The 21707-nt window shown below is 53.6% G+C and overlaps 9 protein-coding genes across 9 annotated transcripts; 5 read left to right on the forward strand and 4 right to left on the reverse strand.

Moving 5' to 3' along the window:
• Positions 1-371: 371 nt before the first annotated feature.
• Positions 372-2261, forward strand: PG994_013125 (acetyltransferase; the record flags this gene model as incomplete). The annotated part of the gene is made up of 6 exons (XM_066864534.1): positions 372-417; positions 602-626; positions 716-775; positions 848-1221; positions 1276-1973; positions 2070-2261. 6 exons carry the CDS (start codon positions 372-374, stop codon positions 2259-2261), a joined length of 1395 nt encoding a protein of 464 aa, XP_066709495.1.
• Positions 2262-3410: 1149 nt separating this feature from the next.
• Positions 3411-5475, reverse strand: PG994_013126 (uncharacterized protein; the record flags this gene model as incomplete). Its single annotated transcript, XM_066864535.1, has 6 exons — positions 3411-3768; positions 3966-4139; positions 4187-4203; positions 4285-4410; positions 4541-5302; positions 5350-5475. 6 exons carry the CDS (start codon positions 5473-5475, stop codon positions 3411-3413), a joined length of 1563 nt encoding a protein of 520 aa, XP_066709496.1.
• Positions 5476-6043: 568 nt separating this feature from the next.
• On the reverse strand, positions 6044-8041 carry PG994_013127 (P-loop containing nucleoside triphosphate hydrolase protein; the record flags this gene model as incomplete). The annotated part of the gene is made up of 1 exon (XM_066864536.1): positions 6044-8041. The coding sequence occupies one exon, from the start codon at positions 8039-8041 to the stop codon at positions 6044-6046; it is 1998 nt and encodes a 665-aa protein (XP_066709497.1).
• Positions 8042-9242: 1201 nt separating this feature from the next.
• Positions 9243-10238, forward strand: PG994_013128 (uncharacterized protein; the record flags this gene model as incomplete). Its single annotated transcript, XM_066864537.1, has 2 exons — positions 9243-9495; positions 9538-10238. 2 exons carry the CDS (start codon positions 9243-9245, stop codon positions 10236-10238), a joined length of 954 nt encoding a protein of 317 aa, XP_066709498.1.
• A 573-nt stretch (positions 10239-10811) lies between these two features.
• On the forward strand, positions 10812-12608 carry PG994_013129 (uncharacterized protein; the record flags this gene model as incomplete). Its single annotated transcript, XM_066864538.1, has 1 exon — positions 10812-12608. One exon carries the CDS (start codon positions 10812-10814, stop codon positions 12606-12608), a length of 1797 nt encoding a protein of 598 aa, XP_066709499.1.
• Positions 12609-13091: 483 nt separating this feature from the next.
• On the reverse strand, positions 13092-15152 carry PG994_013130 (uncharacterized protein; the record flags this gene model as incomplete). The annotated part of the gene is given in 4 exon segments (XM_066864539.1): positions 13092-13816; positions 13828-14629; positions 14701-14896; positions 14992-15152. The coding sequence occupies 4 exon segments, from the start codon at positions 15150-15152 to the stop codon at positions 13092-13094; spliced, it is 1884 nt and encodes a 627-aa protein (XP_066709500.1).
• Positions 15153-15909: 757 nt separating this feature from the next.
• PG994_013131 (NADPH:adrenodoxin oxidoreductase) lies at positions 15910-17513 on the forward strand (the record flags this gene model as incomplete). Its single annotated transcript, XM_066864540.1, has 2 exons — positions 15910-16179; positions 16257-17513. 2 exons carry the CDS (start codon positions 15910-15912, stop codon positions 17511-17513), a joined length of 1527 nt encoding a protein of 508 aa, XP_066709501.1.
• Positions 17514-17569: 56 nt separating this feature from the next.
• On the reverse strand, positions 17570-18697 carry PG994_013132 (electron transfer flavoprotein subunit alpha; the record flags this gene model as incomplete). The annotated part of the gene is made up of 2 exons (XM_066864541.1): positions 17570-18316; positions 18395-18697. 2 exons carry the CDS (start codon positions 18695-18697, stop codon positions 17570-17572), a joined length of 1050 nt encoding a protein of 349 aa, XP_066709502.1.
• Positions 18698-19294: 597 nt separating this feature from the next.
• Positions 19295-21651, forward strand: PG994_013133 (uncharacterized protein; the record flags this gene model as incomplete). The annotated part of the gene is made up of 4 exons (XM_066864542.1): positions 19295-19415; positions 19480-20048; positions 20102-20128; positions 20188-21651. 4 exons carry the CDS (start codon positions 19295-19297, stop codon positions 21649-21651), a joined length of 2181 nt encoding a protein of 726 aa, XP_066709503.1.
• Between the last annotated feature and the right edge of the window lie 56 nt (positions 21652-21707).

The following is a 21707-nucleotide window of genomic DNA, read 5'->3' on the forward strand; positions in this document are numbered from 1 at the left end:
ACCCCACTTGCTATTGGCTGGACAAGCTGTCACTCTCTCGAGATTGAATGATTCTATGTCGGGTTGGAGTTTGGGGGGCAGACTAGCGAAAGCAAATGGGCCGTGGGACGTGAACGTGGACCCAGCAGAGGCCTAAATACGGGCGGGACACTCCTCTTTACCCCTACCAGTGACCAGTGCACCACCCCTACCTGCCTACCTATCACTTCACCGCCGATAGTTCGTTCCCCTCTCTGGTCAAGCAAGACAAGTCAATAGGTCCCTATTCTCAACTCTTGCTCTCTTGACCTTATTTTTTCTTCTTTCTCTCCTCCGACATAGCTCTTCTTCCTTTGAGCATCTAGTCTTGTATTTCTCCCATATCGCCCATCATGGAAGAGATTGCTCCCTCTTATGACGTGATAGTCCTCGGCACCGGTAAGCCAACGTCCCCCCGCATTCCCTTCACGTTGGATGTACACTTGTTTGGTGGGGTTTGGCGAGAGAGAGAAAGCGAGCTCGATGGAGGAGACCGTTTGCGCAAAACCCAGCAATACTGCCGGCCGAGACTGTTGATGATGGAAAGAAAGACGATGAGTGCTGACGAAAATTAATACAACAGGCCTGACCGAGTGTATTCTGTCTGGGTATGTCGCCATTTTCTGCACTTGCATATCCTTCGATGCATCGCGCGAGTTTGGGATGGAACAGGGGTAGCTATCTAACTCGCGAACAGTGTTCTCAGTGTCAAGGGAAAGAAGGTGCTGCACATCGATCGCAACGACCACTACGGAGGGTAAGTCACATCCATCACCCGATTTCTCTGAAAGCCGTCACGGGTCGCTGACATTTTTGGTTTTCCCTGCAGCGAGGCCGCATCGGTCAACCTCGAGACACTATTCAAGAAGTACGGCAACTACCAGGAGGGCACCAAGCCATGGGAGGCCTACGGACGACCGGCCGACTGGAACATTGACCTGGTCCCTAAGCTGCTCATGTCCTCGGGCGAGCTGACCAACATTCTCGTTTCCACCGATGTCACCCGCTACCTCGAGTTCAAGCAGGTTGCTGGCAGCTACGTACAACAGGGCACTGGGTCCAAGGCCACCGTCGCCAAGGTCCCCTCAGATGCCACCGAGGCCCTGAAGTCTCCCCTCATGGGCATCTTCGAGAAGCGCCGCATGAAGAGCTTCATCGAGTGGGTTGGCACTTTTGATGTTAAGGATGTCGCATCACACAAGGGTATGTGTCATTATTACTTGTACAACTCGATGCTAGGACTAACCACCGAATCAGGCATGGACATGAACAACTGCACCATGAAGGATGTCTATGAGAAGTTCGGCCTTGAGCCCGGCACCCGTGACTTCATCGGCCACGCCATGGCTCTGTATCTCGATGACGGTTACATCGATGCCCCCGGCAAGGCTCCCGAGACCATCGACCGTATCCGACTCTACGGCAACTCGGTCGCCCGGTACGGCAAGTCTCCTTACATCTACCCTCTCTACGGTCTTGGAGAGCTGCCGCAAGGCTTCGCCCGCCTGTCCGCCATCTACGGCGGTACTTACATGCTGAACGCCAATATTGAGGAGATCAAGTACGAGGGCGGCAAGTTCAGTGGCATCAAGGCTACTATGACTGGTGTCGAGCCCGAGATGAAGTTCGAGACCAATGCTCCCATGATTCTGGGTGACCCGAGCTACTTCCCCGACAAGGCCAAGGTGGTTGGCCACGTTTTGAGGGCCATCTGTATCCTGAAGCACCCCTTGGCTGGCACCAATGACGCCGACTCCTGCCAGCTGATCATCCCTCAGTCCCAGGTCGGACGTAAGAATGACATCTACATTGCCTGCGTGTCATCTGCACACAATGTGTGCCCCAAGGGCTATTACGTTGCCATTGTCTCAACGATTGCTGAGACTTCGGCCAACCACCACCTCGAGCTCCAGCCTGGTATCGACCGCTTGGGCAAGATTGAGGAACAGTTCATGGTAAGTAGTGTTAACCACTTTTCAACACTTTTCTCGCCGCAGTCGTAGACTTGCGAATCCTAGGAGTCTGCAGATCGAGCTAACATCGCACCACAGGGCCCGCCGATTCCCATTTACGAGCCTCTTGAGGACGGCACCAAAGACAACGTGTTCATCTCCAAGAGCTACGACGCTACTTCGCACTTCGAGACTACTACCGATGATGTGCAAGATATTTACCGTCGCTGCACCGGCGAGGAACTCAAGGTTGAAGGCCTGCGAGAGGGCGTTCAGATGACTGAAGAGTAGGAGATAAAGCTGCTACCATACAAAGGAATATGTGGTAGTTCGGTGTGGGCGGGTATAGCAAGCGACAAAGTGCAAGAGCCACTAGCCGTGACCCGTACCCAGAACTAATGCGTCAGGCTCGGAAGAGGCAAACTTCACAGCCGTATGGAGAGAGTATCGTTGGAATGAGGCACTCGGAAGTGTTTCGCAGATACCTAGTCAAGGATAACTGGTACGGTAGCCAAGACTGTCCGTATCTTGGTTGAATGGGGGATTAGGTAATTGTAGAAGAAATGAATTGTGATCTCATACAATGGCCGATCTTCGTATCGTGGTGAGCCACGTAAGAGTGTATGCACCTTATAGTGTCTGCTTCGTGAAATATGGCTCGCTGGCTCTGTCCGCTGTTGTGTTCAGGGGGTAGGAGGCACTACTACTAATAGTCTTGTATTTCTTCCTAACATTGGCAATAAACTATTAGCATCAGGGGCCAGGCAGGGTTCGGGGTGTGTACCCTGTGCTCGTTGGTCCTTGGCATAACCCACCCCCTTTCCGTCGATAATGGACCAACCAAACCACGCGGCAACTTTCTCTGTCCGAGGCAAACCGTCGCTATGCTGTTCTCCCTTGAACACCATGTCCCTGATATCGTGTACTGGATTACTATGATCCATTGAGAAGTCTGCTCTCTCTAACACAATTACCAACACCTCTTCAAATCCATCATAGTACACCTCGCATGTATATCAGATCAGGGCAGTGCTACACCTCCACTTGTCTCTAGGATTTGCAGCGTCGAGAAGACTCGGCTCATACGTGTGCAAGGCACTTCAATGTTCTGCCTAGGCTTCAGCTTACCACGTGCCGTGTCACCACCAGAGATTAAGGAAAGCATCATAAGTCCACTTGCTTTAATCATACAGACTACCTCGATTCCCTATGATCAAACTAAACTGAAACGCTGCAGAGTACTCAATGAAGCCACAGCTCATCAATGGTACGGCCTCATTCTCTAATAAAAACAACGCTTGCTTTTCGTGTTCCATGTCCGTCGTTGTCCAGCCCACCTGTCTTCTCTCGTTGAGAAGAATAATGAAAAAAAACGCTGCTGAAGTTGTGCAATATCCTACAAACCGTCTCATGTAGTTCTCGCCAGATTTCGTACGCCATCTAGAAATGCGCGGAGAGCCGAGACTTTCGAGAATCGAGGCGTTTCGCAGCCTCGTTTCTCTCCTCGTCTGCCGTCGAGCCAAGGGGCCGTCGATGAAGCCGGTCGCGTGCGGCATGCTCCGCATACAGCTCAGCCCGGACGCGCTCCACGGCACCGCCATAATGGGCGTAGGAGCGTGACGATGATGATGCCTGCAACTGCCGAGCGACTTGGGCCTCAACTCGCATCCGGTTCTCGACGACGCACCTGTCCTGCTTGGCGACCACACGCTGGGCCGCCTGTATGCATTCCATGAGGAGATCAAACTTTGCTTGGGTGGCGTGTCCCTCGTTCAAGGTGAAGGAAGTGCTTGAGGGACTATTCCCATGACACAGCCGACAGCGTCGTTCAGAGAGAGGGGCGCTATCACCACTTCTACATCGCCACCTGAAAAACAAAAAATTAGTACCAAATGATGGCTGCGGTAGGTGCGGCTTTCTTTCTCGTGTTTCCGTGGTATGAAATGAGACCTTGCTAGACCGTATGACGAGAACGGGACAAAAGGAAATACTTACCAGCCTCCATTTTTGCGGCGGGCTTCTGTGGCCCAGTGAGGATGCGGTTTGTGATATTCCTTTCGCAGCCCAGGAGAGCGATCATTATCTTGAGTCCTCATCAAACGACTCGCAGGGTCTTCGTCGCGCACCTTGATGGCAAGACTGCCGAGGTGGTAGTTGAGGTCTATGAACCTGCCTGCACCGTCTCACTATGTGAGAAAAAGACCTTGTTGTGGGACTCGAAGATGTGAAACCACTGCAAGGAAATTAAGTCAGTATCGATCGAGTTCAAGTATGATTTTTTCAAGCAGCAATATCAGCTGTAGTCATAACGTACGTTAGGAACGTCCACTTCGGTACGTCGCTGATCAGGGCTTGACTTGATGTACTTGAGGTACAGCCGTGCTGCATTATATCCATAGATTTTGTAGAAGTCGAGCCGATCTTCGGGAGACCAGACCTCCTTATAATCCAACGTCATATCAAACATCCTAGTCAGGTTAGTGGCGGAGGAGGACTGGTCACCACCATGGCTTAGCCTAGGCAACGTGAAGCTGGCGGCCGGGTCAGGCGGGGAGTACCTCCGGGCCTACCTCGAGTAGTCGTCGCTCGACGGGTGTCAACACGCGATTGGAGAGGCTGTAGGAGTTGCCTGTCGTGTCCCAGGCCCACTGCGTCTTCTTCTCCTGGCTGTCGGGCACAAGAGGCTTAGGCGGGGAGGGGGACATAAGACTGAGCTGAATGCCCACCAGCTCTGCGCCGATGGCCAGATCGGCCTTTTGGCATGAGTTGAAGGCGGCTTTGATCCGGACGTTGATATCGGGCAAACCATGCTTGATAGCAGCCTTGCGTTGGTCGAGGTCGAGGTATTCCCATCGTTTTCCCCATTGATGGAGCTCCTTCAACATGTCTTGCCAGCGCTTGTCGCCGAAGAAGCCATCTCGCAGGCGCAGGCGCTGCGCTTTCTTGTACTCGACGAACTGGTCGATGATGGCAGCCTCCATCTCCAAGGCTCGCGGAGGGCCGTCCAGTACCACCTTGTAGAGGCCAGGTGTGGCTTGTAGCTTGCCGAGGTTCTTCTTTCGGAGCTCACCGGGTTCCATGAACCAGATCTCGTCGTCGGGGCCCTTGGGGGGATAACAGCCAAGATCGGTCTGCGAGAGAGGCAAAGCCGGAGAAACGGGAGGGACGAGATCTGCGTCGTCGGGAAACAGAATCTTCCTGTGAGCGAAAGGTTGCTTCGAGGCTTGGATTGCCGCAAGATACGATCGATGTGGGGCACCAGGCTCGGGACTGGAAGGAGCGTCCGACTGCTGACCATGGTCCTTCTCGACCTCGTGGTGTCTGCGAGGCGACTGCACCAGATCAACCACGACCGTTGACATGCCCCCTTCAAGATCACTCCACAGTGTCCTGGAAGCGGCGATCCCAGACTGGGCAACTCGTGCTCATCTTGGGAAAGTGCAATAGGGGTTGAGCCAGCGCCAGCGTCAGGGCTTGGATTGATAATGGGGCGAGGTGAGAACATGCTGGGATATCGAAGGTTGACAGTCAATGATCAAGCTTGGTATCTATGTAAGGTTACCAGTAGGTACTGTTTGTTTACCATCGACACGTCCAGTGGGCTGTTGTTGATGGGCGGTCGAAGCTCGATATCAAGAGCTGAAACCAGCATCACCACAACACGATTGAGAAGAGGGAGTACTTTGAATACACAATTCCTGAAACTCAAGTTAGTTGTAAACAAACAGGCTTTGCGATAAGCCTAAGGAAACGTGCTACAATGGGTACTGGGTGCCGAGTACGGTAACGAATGAAAGGGGGGAGGGGGGTTTATGCGCTGAAAACCACTGAAAGAATTACGGCCAACTACGAGTTGCAGTACCTGTTGATCACCCGAGCATCAGAACTATAATTGGCACGTAGGGGAGCTGGTGAATAGCAGGTATTGGGGACAGGAGCACTGGAGCCTAGATGATTGTTCCCACTCATACAATGTAGACCTGTAAGCAAAAAACATCATTCGAAGGATCATTTACCTTGGGTCAATATGATTGAAGTATTGTGATGATAGAGGGGAGTCGAACTCATGTACATCAAGCTGCCAACGATCCTACAGATACAACTTCTTTCAGTCTCCGAGCCTCCTGCTCGGCAGCTTGCCGTTGTTTCCTACGCCTATCCGCGTCCAGTGCGGTAAAACGCCCGCGGGCGCCATGCTTGAGTTTGGTGATCATATCGGCCGCCTTCCCCATTGTAACATCAGCTTCTGTTAGCTGGTCTTGTAGGCCTCGCAATTTATTCAGAAACTTCAGCTGCCCAGCCGTAGCTGGATTATTACGCCACTTTGCCCTTCTTGTGATAAAGGCTACAGGGTACTTTTCAGACGCATACTTGTCACTGCCATGAACGGCATCGGCAAACGTAGTCGCCTTCAATAGCTGCCGGGGAGCTGCAAAGGGGGATTTGGACGCGGTACCCTGTGGAAGGGCACGAATCTCCCATGCTGCAAACTTAACGTCGTTTCCTTCATTCTCTTCGTCCTTTTCAGCTTGCAATCTGATGTAATTCCCACCCGGCCCGCAGAGGATGTATTTGCTCTTGTCAACTTGTACCCACGAATATCGGCTAATGGCATGTATATGGCTTTCTCCAGACGTGTCCGAGATCAAGTCGAATACTGTGTCGTACTCGGTAAATGTGATTTGGCCCTTGATGGCTCCTTTACTGGTTGGCTGAGCCGTCGAACCTTCGGATTCCTTGGGCTCTTGATCCTCCGTGGTTTTCAGATCTTTTAGCTTGCGTATGTCGTTCATGGTGGCATCTTCAACAATCTCGGATGGGTCGAGGCCAAATAGGGTTGGTGCCGTGACTATCCCAGTTTCCAGACTCGACACCATATCGATAATGTGACAATTCGTTTTGCCGGGATAGAGACGCATACCTCTCCCGATCATTTGGACAAGCAAGTTCCGCGAGCGCGTCGGCCGGGCCAGCACAACACAGTCGATGTTCGGGATATCGGTCCCTTCGGTGAACACACCACAGTTGACGAGAACGGGGAATTCCCCGCGCTTGAAGGCATCTAGGCGCTCGCTTCTCTCAACTTTGGGGGTGTCTCCCGTGATAAATCTAGCATCGATTCCATGATCTCGAAAAGCCTGAGTCAAGCCCGTTATATGAGCTATGTCCACGCAAAAGACCAGAGTTGACTTCCTCCCCTGGGCCTTGGCAAGCCAACTGCGCACTGTCACCTCGTTCACTTGTTCAGTGTTAACTGCCCGGGACAGTTCTCCCGGTTGGAAGTCGCCATTGGCTGCGCTCCGAACCCGGCGAATATCGGCTGTTGACTCGACCGTTGTGAATATCACATCCGACAGCCATTTATCTCCAATCATGTCGACATAGTCTTTGTGGTAAACAATCTCATCTATGGCCCTACCCAGGCGCAGCCCGTCAAAGCGAGAGAATGTGGCGGAGACACCAACTAAGATAGGAGACCTATCCCTTTTCTGGTCCAGCCCGAAATACTCCAGGGTCCTCAAGTATCCGGGAGCCACGATATGGTGAGCTTCATCCACTAGGACCAGCTTGAACTGCGAAGGGTCGAATTTGCTGATACGGTCACCAGAGTCGATGCTCTGAATGCTGGCAACAGTTATGTCGGCCAGGCCAGAAGCATGCATCTTTCCCATCTCAATATCGACCGTCTTATCGGGATAGGCATTGCTGCAATGCCTGGCGGCCTGCTCAACCAGCTCCCTCCTGTGGGCCAATATCAAAGTCTTCTTGGCATTTGGATTAACTGGCCCGATACGGTCAATCAGTTGGGTGAAGACGACGGTTTTTCCAGATCCAGTTGCTAGTGAGATGCCAAGACGTTTGTGCCCATTCTGAACAGACGAAAGAACGGATTGGATGCATTCCTCTTGGTAGGCGCGCAGTCGCACTGGCTGTGGTTGTGGTGGTGCTTTTGTGTTTTCCTGCAAGGTCGCATACGGTCTTGCTGGCAGGGCTCTGATGATATAAGGCGCCTTCCTAGGTGAGTGCAATAAAGGCACAATAGCCCGCCGGGTCAGACAAGCTAGGCGCATGGCACATTCCGGCTCACAGAATCCTGCCTAGATGGGATTTTCCGTTGTTGTCCAGTAATTCGAGGTGATCAATTGATGGGAATGGATGACCTCAAGAACGTGTTGGCTCCGGTAGGTATCACAACCCAAAGCAGCTTGCCGGGCACGGACCAGACAGTGCGGGCAGGGGGGCAGGGGAACCCAGTATCTTCTCCTAACACTTACTACTCCATAGACTTCTCTACCTAACTTTATACAGGAGATGCAATTTTGGCTACCAGCTTGGTCTGACGCAAGTTCTGGCATGATCTCTTCCATGCTGCCATTGAATACCCTCTCCTATCTATAGAGGCTATAGAGGGCAACTGTTACTATGTTACAACCCTTATTTCCATCACTGCTTAGTGACCTTCTTTATCGATGCATATTCGCACTGTCCACTTTGTGTCTACTAAACAACACAGCACAACAGGGGATATGGAGTTGTAAGTTCAACTCGACGGCAGCTCTATCTTCAAAAGATAATGGGGGTTCTCGTTTATATGAAACAACGTGATTTCCGACTTGCTAAGTGGTCAGCAATGTGGCGGTTCTAGGATATGAATAATGTTCGTCACCGGAGTCGCTTTGCCTGAACTGTCAGGGACGGCGAATATCAACGAATGGCCGAAATGCATGTGTGCCACGCGAAAAGCCAAAAAGGAGTATTCCGGCCCCAGAGCTTTTGCACCATGTGACGGACATGCCTTTTAGAGGGATCGTACTGGTTCAGATATACAACATGCCAAGGATGTTGATGAGGCTGATGGGGGTAGGCCAGCCGTTTGGGGTCGACAAATCGTTACCAATCCAGGCCCCCAAATGCCATGTACTTCGCCCCGTTGTAGGCTGACCTCAAGCTGCAGCATTCACAGAAATGACCAGACGGATGATGAGGATTCGCTCATTTTGAGGCTGCTCCTACCTGAAGATCCATATGTGATGAGGGTCTGGCCTGGTCTGGCCAGTGCATGAATCTTGTTGCCTCCATCCTCATTGGACCCCAACGCCCTCCTCCCGGATGCTTTGTGTACCATTATCATTATACAGTCCATCTCTGGTCCTTTTCCCATTCTAAAGACTCTGGTCAATGCCCAGGCACTTGATAGACACATTCTCTAACAAAACTTATTCAAAAGCCAGTCCCTAGAACCTATTCCGACCTCTTAGTGTTCTGTTAGCTATGCGTTCCCTTTCCCTGTTGGTCTTTGCAACTCTATGTGATCTATCTTTCCAAACCCAGGCAGCTGGTTTCCGCTCTCCAGGATACATAGGAAATCGAAAAGTCGACCCACTTGCAGCAGTTGAAGTCTGGAGGATTGGGGAGCCTCGTATGGTGGTCTTCGACGCCCCTTGGACCGAGTACTCCGTGGAGTTATGGCAGTCAGCCGGAGCAGAACATGTGAATCAAACAGCACAGAACGTTGTGTATGAACGTGAGTGACAAAGCTGGATAGCTGCTGCTGCATACTTGACAGACCCAAGTGATGCTGACCTCTCTGCTCTAGAATTGCTGGGACAGAAACTGCCCACGACTTTTAACTGGACTGTTGAGCCGTACGATCTGAAACTCAGCGACTCCAACATGTTCTTCTTCTGGCTTCGAGTACCCAGTGATACATCAAGATCGGCGACTTCGCCGTATTTTAATATGACCACCAATTCCTCTGCAGCTACTCCAAACACATTCTTCAGCTATGCCAGCATCGACAAGTCTCCTGGAACTCCCACAGTGCCCCCAGTACGCACCACACCAACATCGCCAGCGCGAAGCCCTACAAGCTCACCTGCGCAAGGGGATGGACGAAAGAGCTTGGCCATACAGGTTGCTATAGCCGTCGGCATTTCCGTGGGCGGCATCTGCTCTTTCGTGTGTGCCGCGATTCTGTGCGTGCACCTCCGAAAGAAGGTGAGCCTCAAACGCGCAGGCAAAGACTCGGACCGAGAGTCCGTGAGCTCACTACCGTGGCCGCCCACCCCAAAGTTCTCGTCTTCGGAGACATGGGGTCTACCCAAGCCACCACCGAGTTCGTCGCCGCTGGTCAAGCAATCTGAGCTGCCCTTGGGGTGTGTACAGCCGCAATCTCAGACGCGGTCATCCGTTTTGTCCGACAAGAAAGCCAAGAGATATGAGCTGGATGGCCATCCTCGAGTTGCGTCGTCTGTCTATTCGAGATGAAGGACTGAAAATAAATCGTTTCATGGGATACATCTCGCAGGACTCAGGATAGTGACCTGTAGAATTTGGACTTGGAGTATGACAATACTTTCACTTCACGCAGGGGCGTAATCCATTCTGGGGGGTTTCACTCTTGTCGCTATGGGGAGGTTCTGATTCCTATTTGATCTTCGGGGAGGGAAGGGTCCATGTAAATTACCTAAATGAGCCAGTCTCTCAATTTAATCGTAGATTGACTGTTCGAGGGTCGGGATGCGGCAGCGGACACAGCTTGTCTCCGCGCCGCTCACTCCACAAATCACGGAGCCGATGGATCTGGACCCTCGTCTTCAATTTTCGGACTGACTAAGTACCTGGTTGCTTCAAATGACACTAACGGTATCATATGGTGATATGCTGTGTCTTCTCGATAATATAATTCGTTTCATCTATTTAACCTTCTCGTCTAGCTGGTTGATCCAGCCGTAACGAAATTTTCGCGTGCTGTCTGATTGACATGGACTCCACCTGTCGAGTTTCTTGACCTTGCTCGCCCACCGCTCGTCAGTCACCTTCCCTGGGCAAACAGGTGCCATGGCTTCCGACTATGAAGCGGAGTACGAGCCCAGCGATGCTGAGTCTGTTGCATCAGACGCACCTGTTGGGGTCGCCTTGGGTGGCTCTGCGACTACACCACAGTATGCTCAATCGCCGCGTAAAAGGCGTGCGACGCAGCATGAGATCAACGTCCCTCTCAAGCGTCTGCGCAGCGCTTTCAACACGGGCTATCTGGATCTTTTGAACCAAGACATATCGGATGCCGCGGTGGCGGCAAGCAAAAACGAAGCCAACTCTCGGGCTGCTCTGGAGCCCTCGCAGATTGGCGCAGTGTATTGGAGGGCTTCAGAGAAGGTGTCGTTCTTCTCCGCGCTGGACAGGCTCGGACGGGACGACCACGCCGGCATCGCGGCACGCATTGGGAGCAAAAGCCCGCTGGAAGTGGCGCAGTTCATCACCCTCTTGTCCGAGTGCGAGAAGAAGAGGAAGGACGAACGCGAGTCTTGGCAGGAGGGCCTGCGTCCCGACAGCATCCCCGCGGCCGCCGAGATTAGCCACGAGTGCTGCGTGGCCCTGGACGGGATCGCAGACGACTTGTCGATACGGCAGGAGACCCACGAGCAGGCGCTGGAGGAGAAACGATGGGGCGAGGAACACTGGCTCGTCACGCAGTCGCTCGTGGGCACGGGGAACTCTTCTACCGCCAAGCAAATAGCAGGGGAACTGCCCTTTGCCGATCTGTTCGCCCTGCCGAACTGGCTCAATCTAAGCGAGCGGGTGTTCATGAACTCGTCGGTTCCCGATTGCAACTGGCATCATGTTTCCGAAGAGCCGCCGGCAATCAGGGCCACGGCACTGTCCGACTTCCATGAGCTCGCGAAAAGCATCACGACGAGACTTGTTGCCACAGCTCTCTTCATGAGCGAGTCTCGAATCAAAGCGAGCAGAACGCACGCAAAACGAGTAATTAAAACAAGGGATGTCCAAGCAGCCGTGGAATCCCTGAACCTGAAGAATAACAGTCGCGATTTTTGGGCACGGGCTGCACGGAGACTACGGTTAGATATACAAGGAGAGGCTTCACAGCCAGATGGCGAGTCTCAGTCATCATCAGCCGACGAGTCGACGGACTACGAGGACGAAACAGAACAAAAAGGTGGCGAAAACCATGTCTTGTCTTACGACGAGGTAGAAGCGGCGTTTGGGATTGTCCAGAGCCGACATAGGAAACAACCACCCACCGAACTTTCGTTTCAATACGTCATCGACGAAGACGAAACATCCTCCAGTGAAGACGAAACGCAATCGGTGGCCGCTGTCGGCGACGAAGAAGGAGCAGAAGAAGCAGACGACGTAGGCTCCGGCCAGCAAGACCTGAAAGACAGCGACTCTGACTCTACTTCCGGCAAACTGGACGGTCGTAGCCTACCTCTAGACCAAGAAGCTATCGATCGTGACGTTCGCGAGGTGGTAATGTTCTCGGCCGAGGTGGCCGAGACCACGCGCTCTCGCGAAGGCATTAGGAAGCGCATCACCGCGGAGCACATCTTGGAGGCCGAGGCAGAAGGCGCAGATGCCCGCTTCAGCGCGCAGGAGGAAGCGCTGCTATGGAGCATTGCCAAACAGCAACAGCCCTCGTCCGAACGCCATCGGAAGGTGGGGCCAGTAAAAAGGGGAAAGAGCACCGACTATGAGAGGGACAGCAACAGTAAGACGGCAGCTCGCTACACAAATAGGGCTACCATGGAGCAGGCGGCGAGGAACTGGAGGGAAGGCTTCCGCTACGTTGCCGAGTGGGAGACCTACGGCACGTTCCCGCCTCATGAGGTGTAAACCCTGTACGCGGAAACACGGCCCAGCGAGCGCTAACTGCGATCACGAACCATGATGGGGTCCAGAGAACAAACTACAAGACGAGCATTGATAATGGAGGCACATCGAAAAGGGGGTGGGAAGAGGCAACCGATCCATTTGCCTGGTTTTGTCCAGGATCAGCCTAAGCTACTATATTAATACATTTCCCTACATAAAGTCCTCCAATCATTCGTGGTCCAATTATTCGTCCATCCATCGAAGTCGTGCCTTGAAACGTACGCCAGAAATCAGAACCGAAATACAACACACGAACGCCTTTTTGTTATCATCATCCATGAGAAGAAACCCACACAACAGATATCACACAAACCGTTTTTCGTCATCACATGTTCATTCCCATAGTTGCGTCGCAAAGAAGAAAACAAGCCCCTACTGCCGTGCCCATCCAAAATCACACCCGATGGATCCCTTTGCTTGGCCGCCTAGCTCAAGATATCGGTCTCAATCATCGTTCAAGATGCTGTACCGCGAGTAGGCACCGCTCTTGTTCCCCGCTCGGCCTTCCTCGGCGATCTTGCCACTGACGTTTCGGCGGTACTTGCCACCGCCGCCACCCCCGAGGTCGTAGTCGTTGCCGGACGAGACCTGGCGCGGATTGCCCACCATGATGGGCGGCGTCGCCGCCTTCAGATCGCCGTACGCCTTGGCGTAGAACATGCCTTCTTCGGGCTGGATTGACGAGTCGCGGTTGCGGCTCTGCCAGGTGTCCCGGACCGTCAGTCCCGCGGGCTGCTGCTGCTGGTCCGTGATGTCCTGGCTGCCACTCACGGTGCGTGGGTTCAGCGAGACCTCCGAGAGCGCAGAGCCGCGGTTAGGCCGGTAAGGGGTCTTTTTCCGGGGAAGACTTGTGCTGTTGTTGCCATGTGCAGGTGGCTTCGGTGGCGGTCCCAATGCCGAGGACGAGATGGAAGATATAGAGGGGGTAGGGTTGGATCGCAACGGGTTTGGGTGCATTGAGTTGCCGAGGATGATATCGTCCTCGAAGTCCGACACATCATCCGGTCCCATCATCCTGTTGCCCATGTTCTCCTGGTCCGAGTCCTCCCCATCCGAGTCTGCCAGGTTATACCTCTGGTTCACAGCCTCGTAGGCGCTCGTTTTGGGGGCTTTCTTGCTGGCTTCTCTCAGTTTGCGGGCGCGCTCTTGTGTCCGGTTGACCAGCGATTCTGAAGCATACCAAGCCTCAGTGAAACGAGCAGGACGGGTTGGCGACGGGTTGCTGTTCGCTGGGCTCTCGGGTGCGGAGCTCCCTGGGCGGGATATTTGGTTCGCGCCTGTCTCTTGAAGGGTATCTCCGTGTAGCTGCCGCGATGCGAGGGGCCAGGTGGCTTCGATAGGCGCCTGGGGTCAATCACCGAGGCCAGGCTGTTTCTTGGCGAGTTATCCGGAACAACTTGGTATTGACGATCGGGCAAATTCACCTGGCTGTCTCGCTTCATTGATGCGAGGGAATCGCCGGAGTTGCTGCGAGTGTGCATGAACGGAATGCTCGGGGGACGCGAGAGGTCGTTCTCATACGGAGCCCCGGAACGACGGCAGTCCTCGAGCGGCGTAGACATACGCTTGCTGTTCTCCGACATGTAGCTCGTGGCGATGGACGACTTGTTTCGCTTGTGCCGCGCGGTCAGATGATCCTCGAGAGGGTTCATGTCCGGGGGCATGTGCGAAATGCGTCTAAACATGAAGCCGAGCCAGAGAGAGATAGCGAGGGAGACGACATGCAGACCGCCTGATCCAATCAGGGTGTAGTACGCAGCGGAGACGAAGTAGCCCGTAAACAATTCGTTGCCCGTAAGATTCATCCACTCCGTTCCGTGATTGACGATAGCCATACCGCCAAATGCATAGAGCGGGAGCACAGCTAGGTCAGTGAAGGCAGCAAACATCTGGTAAGCCGCAGCAGATGCCGGTGGTCGTGCGCCAGGTGCCTGCCAATAATGATAGATGGCATATGCAGAGCAGATGGCCACCACGCCAGGCTGACTTCATGTCAGTAAAAAGCCATGACTAGGACCGAAAAGACAACCATGAACGCGCCAATAAGACTTACCGTGATTCGGAGAACCCATTGAGCAATGGGGTCGACCTTGATGAGCAAGATCATGAAGGCGAGCAAGCCGAGATCAGCAACCAATTCGAATGCGCGCAAGACGATCTGCACTTTTCTCGAGAACTTGATCCACCATTTGGCGGTTCCGCCCATGGGCCGGATGAGAGAGCTTCGGCCAGTAGGGACTTCGTGCGCACTTTGCATCATAAAAGTCAGTCCACTCGGCCCTTGTGATGCATCTAGACTTCGCGTGGGGAGGAGGAGGTGGAGGATGAAAACTGGATAACCTACTCGGGGTGGCGGTTGAAGGAGACTAGAGGGCCATCTGGCTTGGGTATCTTGGGCTTGACCTCCCAGCTTTGGCGCGTGATGGCCTTGGGGTCGAACTCCTTGACCGGGAATCTGTAGTCGCGCTGATCCAGATCGTAGAGATATGGCTGCTGGACCCCCATCCTTCGAGTGTGTCAGTCAGTACGGCGCTGACGTTCGGTGGTGTGGTACGCAGAGAGTGGGAATATGTGCGTTTGTGTGTTGGCAGAGGATCAGCAGCTACCTGTGTAAGGGAATGCCCTGTCTTAGGCGACAGAAGGGTGTGGAGGACGACGACGTATGTGTTTGTGTAGATACTCAGGTAGTCAGTCAGTGCGGTATGAGTGTGTATTTTTCCAATTCGTGACCTGAAGATGCGTACATATGGACATTACCCTCCATCATTGCTAAGATGCGACTGAAGTATGCGGGTTGGCACAGCAACCGCCTGCCAACCTTGAAGCGCCTAGTGGCCAATTTTCTTCGCCTTGCCGCCGACACACTCGTCACATCGCACACTACTACCTTACTACTGGTCATATCCGTTTCTTTGTTAGCAATAGTGAACACTATTGCCTATTTGATATATCGATTGATTCGATGCCAATGTTATTCTACGGATAGCTTGGCTTCTTCTCGGTGGGTAGTTGGAAGAGCGAGAAATCTACCTAGAGATTCGGCTCCAGTGCTTGGCCGCCCACCGCCCGCACAGCTGCTAGCCCAAGCTCGTAACCCCGAGACGTCATTACTGCCATGTCCGAAATTCATCGTATTGAGAGAAACACTTGACTGCGCCTTCTATAAACCCATACATATTTAATATATGCACAACCTGTCTGATTTACTTGCCACCACGGCATACAGTTAGTTGGCCTCACACACGCAATTGAGCCAAAGCAAATGAATGCTGTTGCGAGATCATGGCTCTGCCGTCCCGCAGCTTTTCGGTACAAGGCTGTTCAAGCATCACCAAAGAGCTTCTACTCGACAATCGGTCGCAATGACCGCCCTTTTCGTATGGCTGTTGTTGGCTCCGGCCCGGCTGGCTTCTATACTGCTTACCGGGTTATGTCTAAAATTGACAGAGCAAAAGTAGACATGTACGAAGCCTTGCCGGTGCCGTTTGGGCTAGTGAGATTTGGCGTCGCCCCCGACCACCCCGAGGTCAAGGTCAGTCTCATGAGACCAATAGCTTATCACGCACACCACGCACATGTGCACATATATATGCCTAACATATGTCACAGAATTGTCAAGACAAATTCGAAGAGGTTGCGTCTTCTCCCGATTTCACTTTTGTCGGAAATACCTCAGTGGGCGACCTGGGCCCGCAGTTTGATGGGTGCACCGTCCCGCTGGCATCCCTGATGAAGAACTACGATGCCGTCGTATTTGCCTACGGCGCCGCCCGGGACAAAAAGCTAGGCATCCCTGGCGAGTCCCAGCTCAATGGCATATACTCGGCCCGCGAGTTCGTGGGGTGGTACAACGGCCTTCCGGAGTTCGCGGATCTGGCGCCCGACCTGACCCGGGGCGACGAGGCCGTCATCGTCGGCCAGGGCAACGTCGCGCTCGACGTGGCGCGCATGCTGCTGGAGAACGTGGACGTGCTGCGCAAGTCCGACATCATCGAGGCTGCCATCGAGACCCTGCTGAAGAGCCGCATCAAGCGCGTGCACGTCGTCGGGCGGAGAGGGCCCATGCAGGCCGCTTTCACGATCAAGGAGATCCGCGAGCTGATGAAGCTGCAGAGTGTCGGCTTTCACCCGGTAGATATGGCGTTGATGCCGCCGGAGATCTCAAAACTGCCCCGGGCCAGAAGGCGATTGATGGACATCCTCGTCAAGGGCTCCACGGCGAAAGTCGACGGTGCAGCCAAGTCATGGTCGCTGGATTTCTGTTTGTCCCCGACAGAGTTCGTTGGCGACGCAGAAGGCAACCTGAGCCGGACGGTGTTTGAGAAAACGTCCCTGTCGGACCCATTCGATACGGCTTCAAGAGTCAGCGGCACAGGCGAGAAGATTGATATGGCATCGTCTGTTGCGTTCCGCTCCATTGGCTACAAATCAGTTGCACTGCCCGGATTTGCTGAAGCCGGCATATCTTTTGACGACAGAACTGGGGTGATACGCAACGACGGTTTGGGTCGAGTATTCAGCGGCAAGGCGCATCCAAACGACACTCCAGTGCCCCTGGCGGGTGTTTACTGCGCCGGTTGGGTGAAAAGGGGCCCTACAGGCGTTATTGCGTCAACCATGGAGGATGCCTTTTCCACAGGAGATGCCATAGCAACCGATTGGACATCAAACACTAGGTTCGCCGGTGACGGAGATAGCCTTGGCTTGGTTGGGGTGAAGGGGGACATTGACACCAGCAGATGTAACATTATTAGCTGGAACGACTGGCACAAAATAGATAAGGCGGAAAAAGCAAGGGGCCAGGCCATTGGCAAGGAGAGAGAAAAGTTCACGAGCACAGCGAATATGCTGGAAGCTGCAGCCTAAGCAACGAGATACCCATGTGGGCGGGCAGTTGTACAGTTGTATATCTATCATGAATTCTATGACGACTTCAACTTCTCCGTCAACTCAGGCACCTTCTCGAAAAGGTCTCCTACAAGGCCTACGTCTGCGACCTGAAAGATGGGGGCATCTGGATCTTTGTTTATGGCTGCGATGACCTTGCTGTCCTTCATGCCCGCCAAATGTTGAATGGCACCCGAAATACCTACGGCCATGTATAATTGAGGGGCAACAACTTTGCCAGTCTGGCCGACTTGCAGGCTGTTATCAGCGTAGCCGCTGTCTACGGCAGCCCGAGAAGCGCCCACCGCAGCACCAATGGAATCGGCGAGAGGTAGCATGACCTTGTCGAACTCCTCCTTGGATTTCAGTCCTCTGCCTCCAGACACGACCTTGCCGGCGGTGGCGAGGTCTGGTCGGTCTGACTTGGCCAAGTCTTCCGAGACCCATTCGGTATTGAGCTCAGCCTTGGGGTCTACACCATCCTCGACCGCAGCGGATCCATTGGCGACTTCAGCCGCGGCAAAAGCCGTGCCTCGGATCGTGATGAACTTGATCGCGTCAGACGATTCGACTGTGGAAATGGCGTTGCCAGCATAGATAGGTCGCACAAATGTGTTCTCGTTCTCGATGGCGGTGATGTCGGAGATTTGCTGGGAATCGAGCAGGGCAGCCACTCGGGGCAAGACGCTCTTGCCGAAGGATGTGTGTCCCACAATGACATGAGTATACCCGCCCTTCTTGATGTTCTCGACTAAAAGTGGCGCATAGTTCTCGGGAAGACCCTATAGTAGGCAAAAACATCAGCACTGCAAAGGATTGGGGGGCGTTGCAGTTGTGGTGAAAGAAAGAAAGGCGCGCACCTTGTCGTAGGCGGCGTTGTTAACGGCGAGGATCTTTTCAACGCCGTCAACCTTGGCAGCCTCCTCGGCCACTGACTTGATATTGCTGCCGGCAACGAAGCCATGTACGGCGCCGCCCAGGGTCTTTGCAGCAGTGATTGCGCTTAGAGAGCCGTGGTTCAGCTTGCCCTCGCGTTGTTCCAAAACCGCCAATGTCGAGAGTAGACGCTGGAGCGCGGAGGGGCCGAGGTTTGAGAAGACTGACTGGGTTCGCGGAACAGCACCCGCTGCGCGAAGCGCAGTCCGTTTTGCTATGGAGAGCATGTTGTGTAGTATTCTGAATTGTCGCAGAAACCTCCCCCGAGCAGACCGTGTTGGTTGGATGAGTTGCGACGACAAAGTTATCTCGGGCGTGCTCTAGCCGCTCTCGTTCACATCCTCGGTCGTCATATGTCACAACTTCTTGCGGCTATGCCATCCGCCGCCAACCGATGCGGACCCGCTAAGCACTATACTACCTTTTAGCTGCATATATACGCACCAAAACAGCCAAGGATGGCCATATGCAACTATCGAAGTATAGGAAGCTCGGACTCATTTTTGATGGATCTTTCTGGCTCTAGTAGAGGCTGTAAACTCGCGACCATCAAAAACGCGCTTCCCCAAACTACCCACGGCGAGTCCAATCATCAGCCTACCCTTTTCGCGACGGCGAAGCATCGTTTTTGCGCAACGCATACTTGTTAATGATACTCAGCCAGTAAAGTGTCCATTCGTTTGCGACGCGATCCGCATCAACAACTTTGCGGCGCACTCCGCATTGGTTCGCCTGGTTCATCTCGCTCTACACAAAACAAAGTCGAAGCCCACTGCAATCGAACAAGCTTCAAGAGGAAATCCAATTCCACCATTCACGTCACAATGGAGGACGAACACGTTAACTACGGCTCGCCTGCGAACGCGGCGTCCCCTGGCAGCAACCCTATACTTGCTCAGCCGCCCTTGCAGCCAGACGCCTCGGCTGCGCCCGACACATCAGAAGGTTGGTTTTGAGCTTACGAATCTCTGGCGCAACAACTGATATTGATCTTTTACGTGTGCTACAGATGTCCAGATGTCCGAGGTCCCTGCCGCCGATGCCAACATCAAGCAGGATAGCACAACCCCTGCGCCTGCTTCTACTGGTATCTCAGACAACCCTCTCGACGCCCCTGAAGCACCACCTGCCGAGGCCACTGTGGCCAAGGAAGATGAGGAAATGGGCGAGGCCCCAAAAGATGGCCAATCTGGGGTGAAAGATGGCGATGCAGCTGCTCAGACCGGCGAGGGTGGAGTTACCGAGGTCAAGACCAAGGAAAGCATCGAGAATGCCGCGAGAGAGCACCTGATCTCCCAGACTCATTCCATTGTCCTGCCCAGTTACAGTACTTGGTTCGACATGAACACCATCCACAGCATCGAGAGAAAGGCCCTGCCTGAGTTTTTCAACAGCCGCAACCGAAGCAAGACACCCCACGTGTACAAGGATTATCGCGACTTCATGATCAACACCTACCGTCTGAACCCCGTTGAATATCTGACAGTCACTGCTTGCAGGCGAAACTTGGCCGGTGATGTCTGTGCTATCATGCGCGTACACGCCTTCCTGGAGCAATGGGGCTTGATTAACTATCAGGTAAGCTCTTTCCCCCATGTGCTTACCCGCCTTTCATGCTAACTCGTCACTAGGTCGATGCCGACCAGAGACCTTCGCAGGTCGGGCCGCCTTTTACCGGCCACTTCCAGGTCATCTGCGACACACCCGTGGTCTTCAGCCTTGGCAGCCCGCGGCGGATCCGATCGTGATGGAGGGTAAGCAAGATCTTGACACCGACAAGAAGGCTGCGGCAGCTGCGACTGCGGCTGGTGAGCGCAACATGAGTATTAGTCGCGATTTGTACCCCGGCGACGCCAAGGTCAACAAGATCAACAAGACCGAGAAGACTAACGGCGAAGCTCCCGCCACAAATGGTACCGCAAGCGCCTCGCCTGGCGCTAATGAACTTCCCAAAGCCCCTATTGCCAAGGTTAACTGCCAGAATTGTGGTGTCGATTGTACCAGAGTCTACCACCGTCTTCCTGATCCACAAACGCAGACCAAGAGCAAGTATGAAGTCTGCCCTAGCTGCTACATGGAGGGTCGCATGCCCAGCGGACATACAAACACGCAGTATATCAAGACGGAGAACCCCACATATTCTGCCACATTGGATCGCGATGCTCCCTGGTCTGATGCCGAGATTCTACGGCTTCTCGAGGGTTTGGAGAAATATGATGACGATTGGGCTGAGATCGCCGAACATGTTGCTACAAGAACCCGAGAGGAATGTGTGCTGCAATTCCTGCAGCTTGACATCGAAGACAAATATCTCGAGTCAGAAGCGCCAGTCCATGCGCCAACTGGGCTGTCAATGCTTGGTCCCCACGGCGGCCACCTTCCTTTCAGCCAGGCAGATAACCCGGTCATGTCGGTCATTGGTTTCCTAGCTAGTCTGGCAGACCCAAGAACTACTGCTGCTGCTGCCAAGCTCTCTGTAGAGGAATTGCGACAAGGTCTTCGAAACAAGATCGAGGGTGGCGATGCTGCAGCCAAGCCAAACGGCAAGGGCAAGGAGAAGGAGGAGAAGGAGGGCGATTCCATGGAGATTGATATCCGGCAAGAAACCACCACTACTACGACTACCACAACCACGACGAATACCATCGCCAGCATCCCCTTAGCATCGATGGCTGCGCGCTCAGGAGGCTTGGCATCTCACGAAGAGCGCGAGATGACCCGTCTCCTCTCTGCCGCAGTGAACGTCACAATGCAGAAAATGGAGCTGAAACTGAAGTATTTCGACGAGATGGAGGCCATACTACAAGCTGAGCGGCGTGAGCTGGAACGGGGTCGTCAGCAACTCTTCCTGGACCGTCTGGCTTTCAAGAAGCGAGTCCGAGAGACCCAAGAAAGCCTCAAAGCTGCTACGATGAATGGTGGCGATCTGAAGATGGCCATGGGTGATAACAACAGCCTAAGCTTCAGTTCCGCGCCATCGTTGGGAGCGTCGGTCCCACCCCTGGGGGAGACAGCCAGATCAAGAGCTACGAACCGTAAGGCGGGCAAAGGCACAGTGTCGGTGGTAATCTGGCGAACGACGCGGGGAAGCAGTGCTTACTTGCATGACTATCTATGTATGGTAAAGGAGAAAGCAGGCGAATCGGATTTAACTACCAGGAATTCATTTTTTGAGGGATAAGTGGTTCAGGATCGAAAGATACGGTCTAACCTCGTGTATTGTTTATTTTATTTTTC

Source organism: Apiospora phragmitis (assembly GCF_038363925.1).
Source record: "Apiospora phragmitis strain CBS 135458 chromosome Unknown utg000011l:1.0-3236445.0:1.0-3240683.0, whole genome shotgun sequence".
In the NCBI taxonomy this organism is placed as follows: domain Eukaryota; kingdom Fungi; phylum Ascomycota; class Sordariomycetes; order Amphisphaeriales; family Apiosporaceae; genus Apiospora; species Apiospora phragmitis.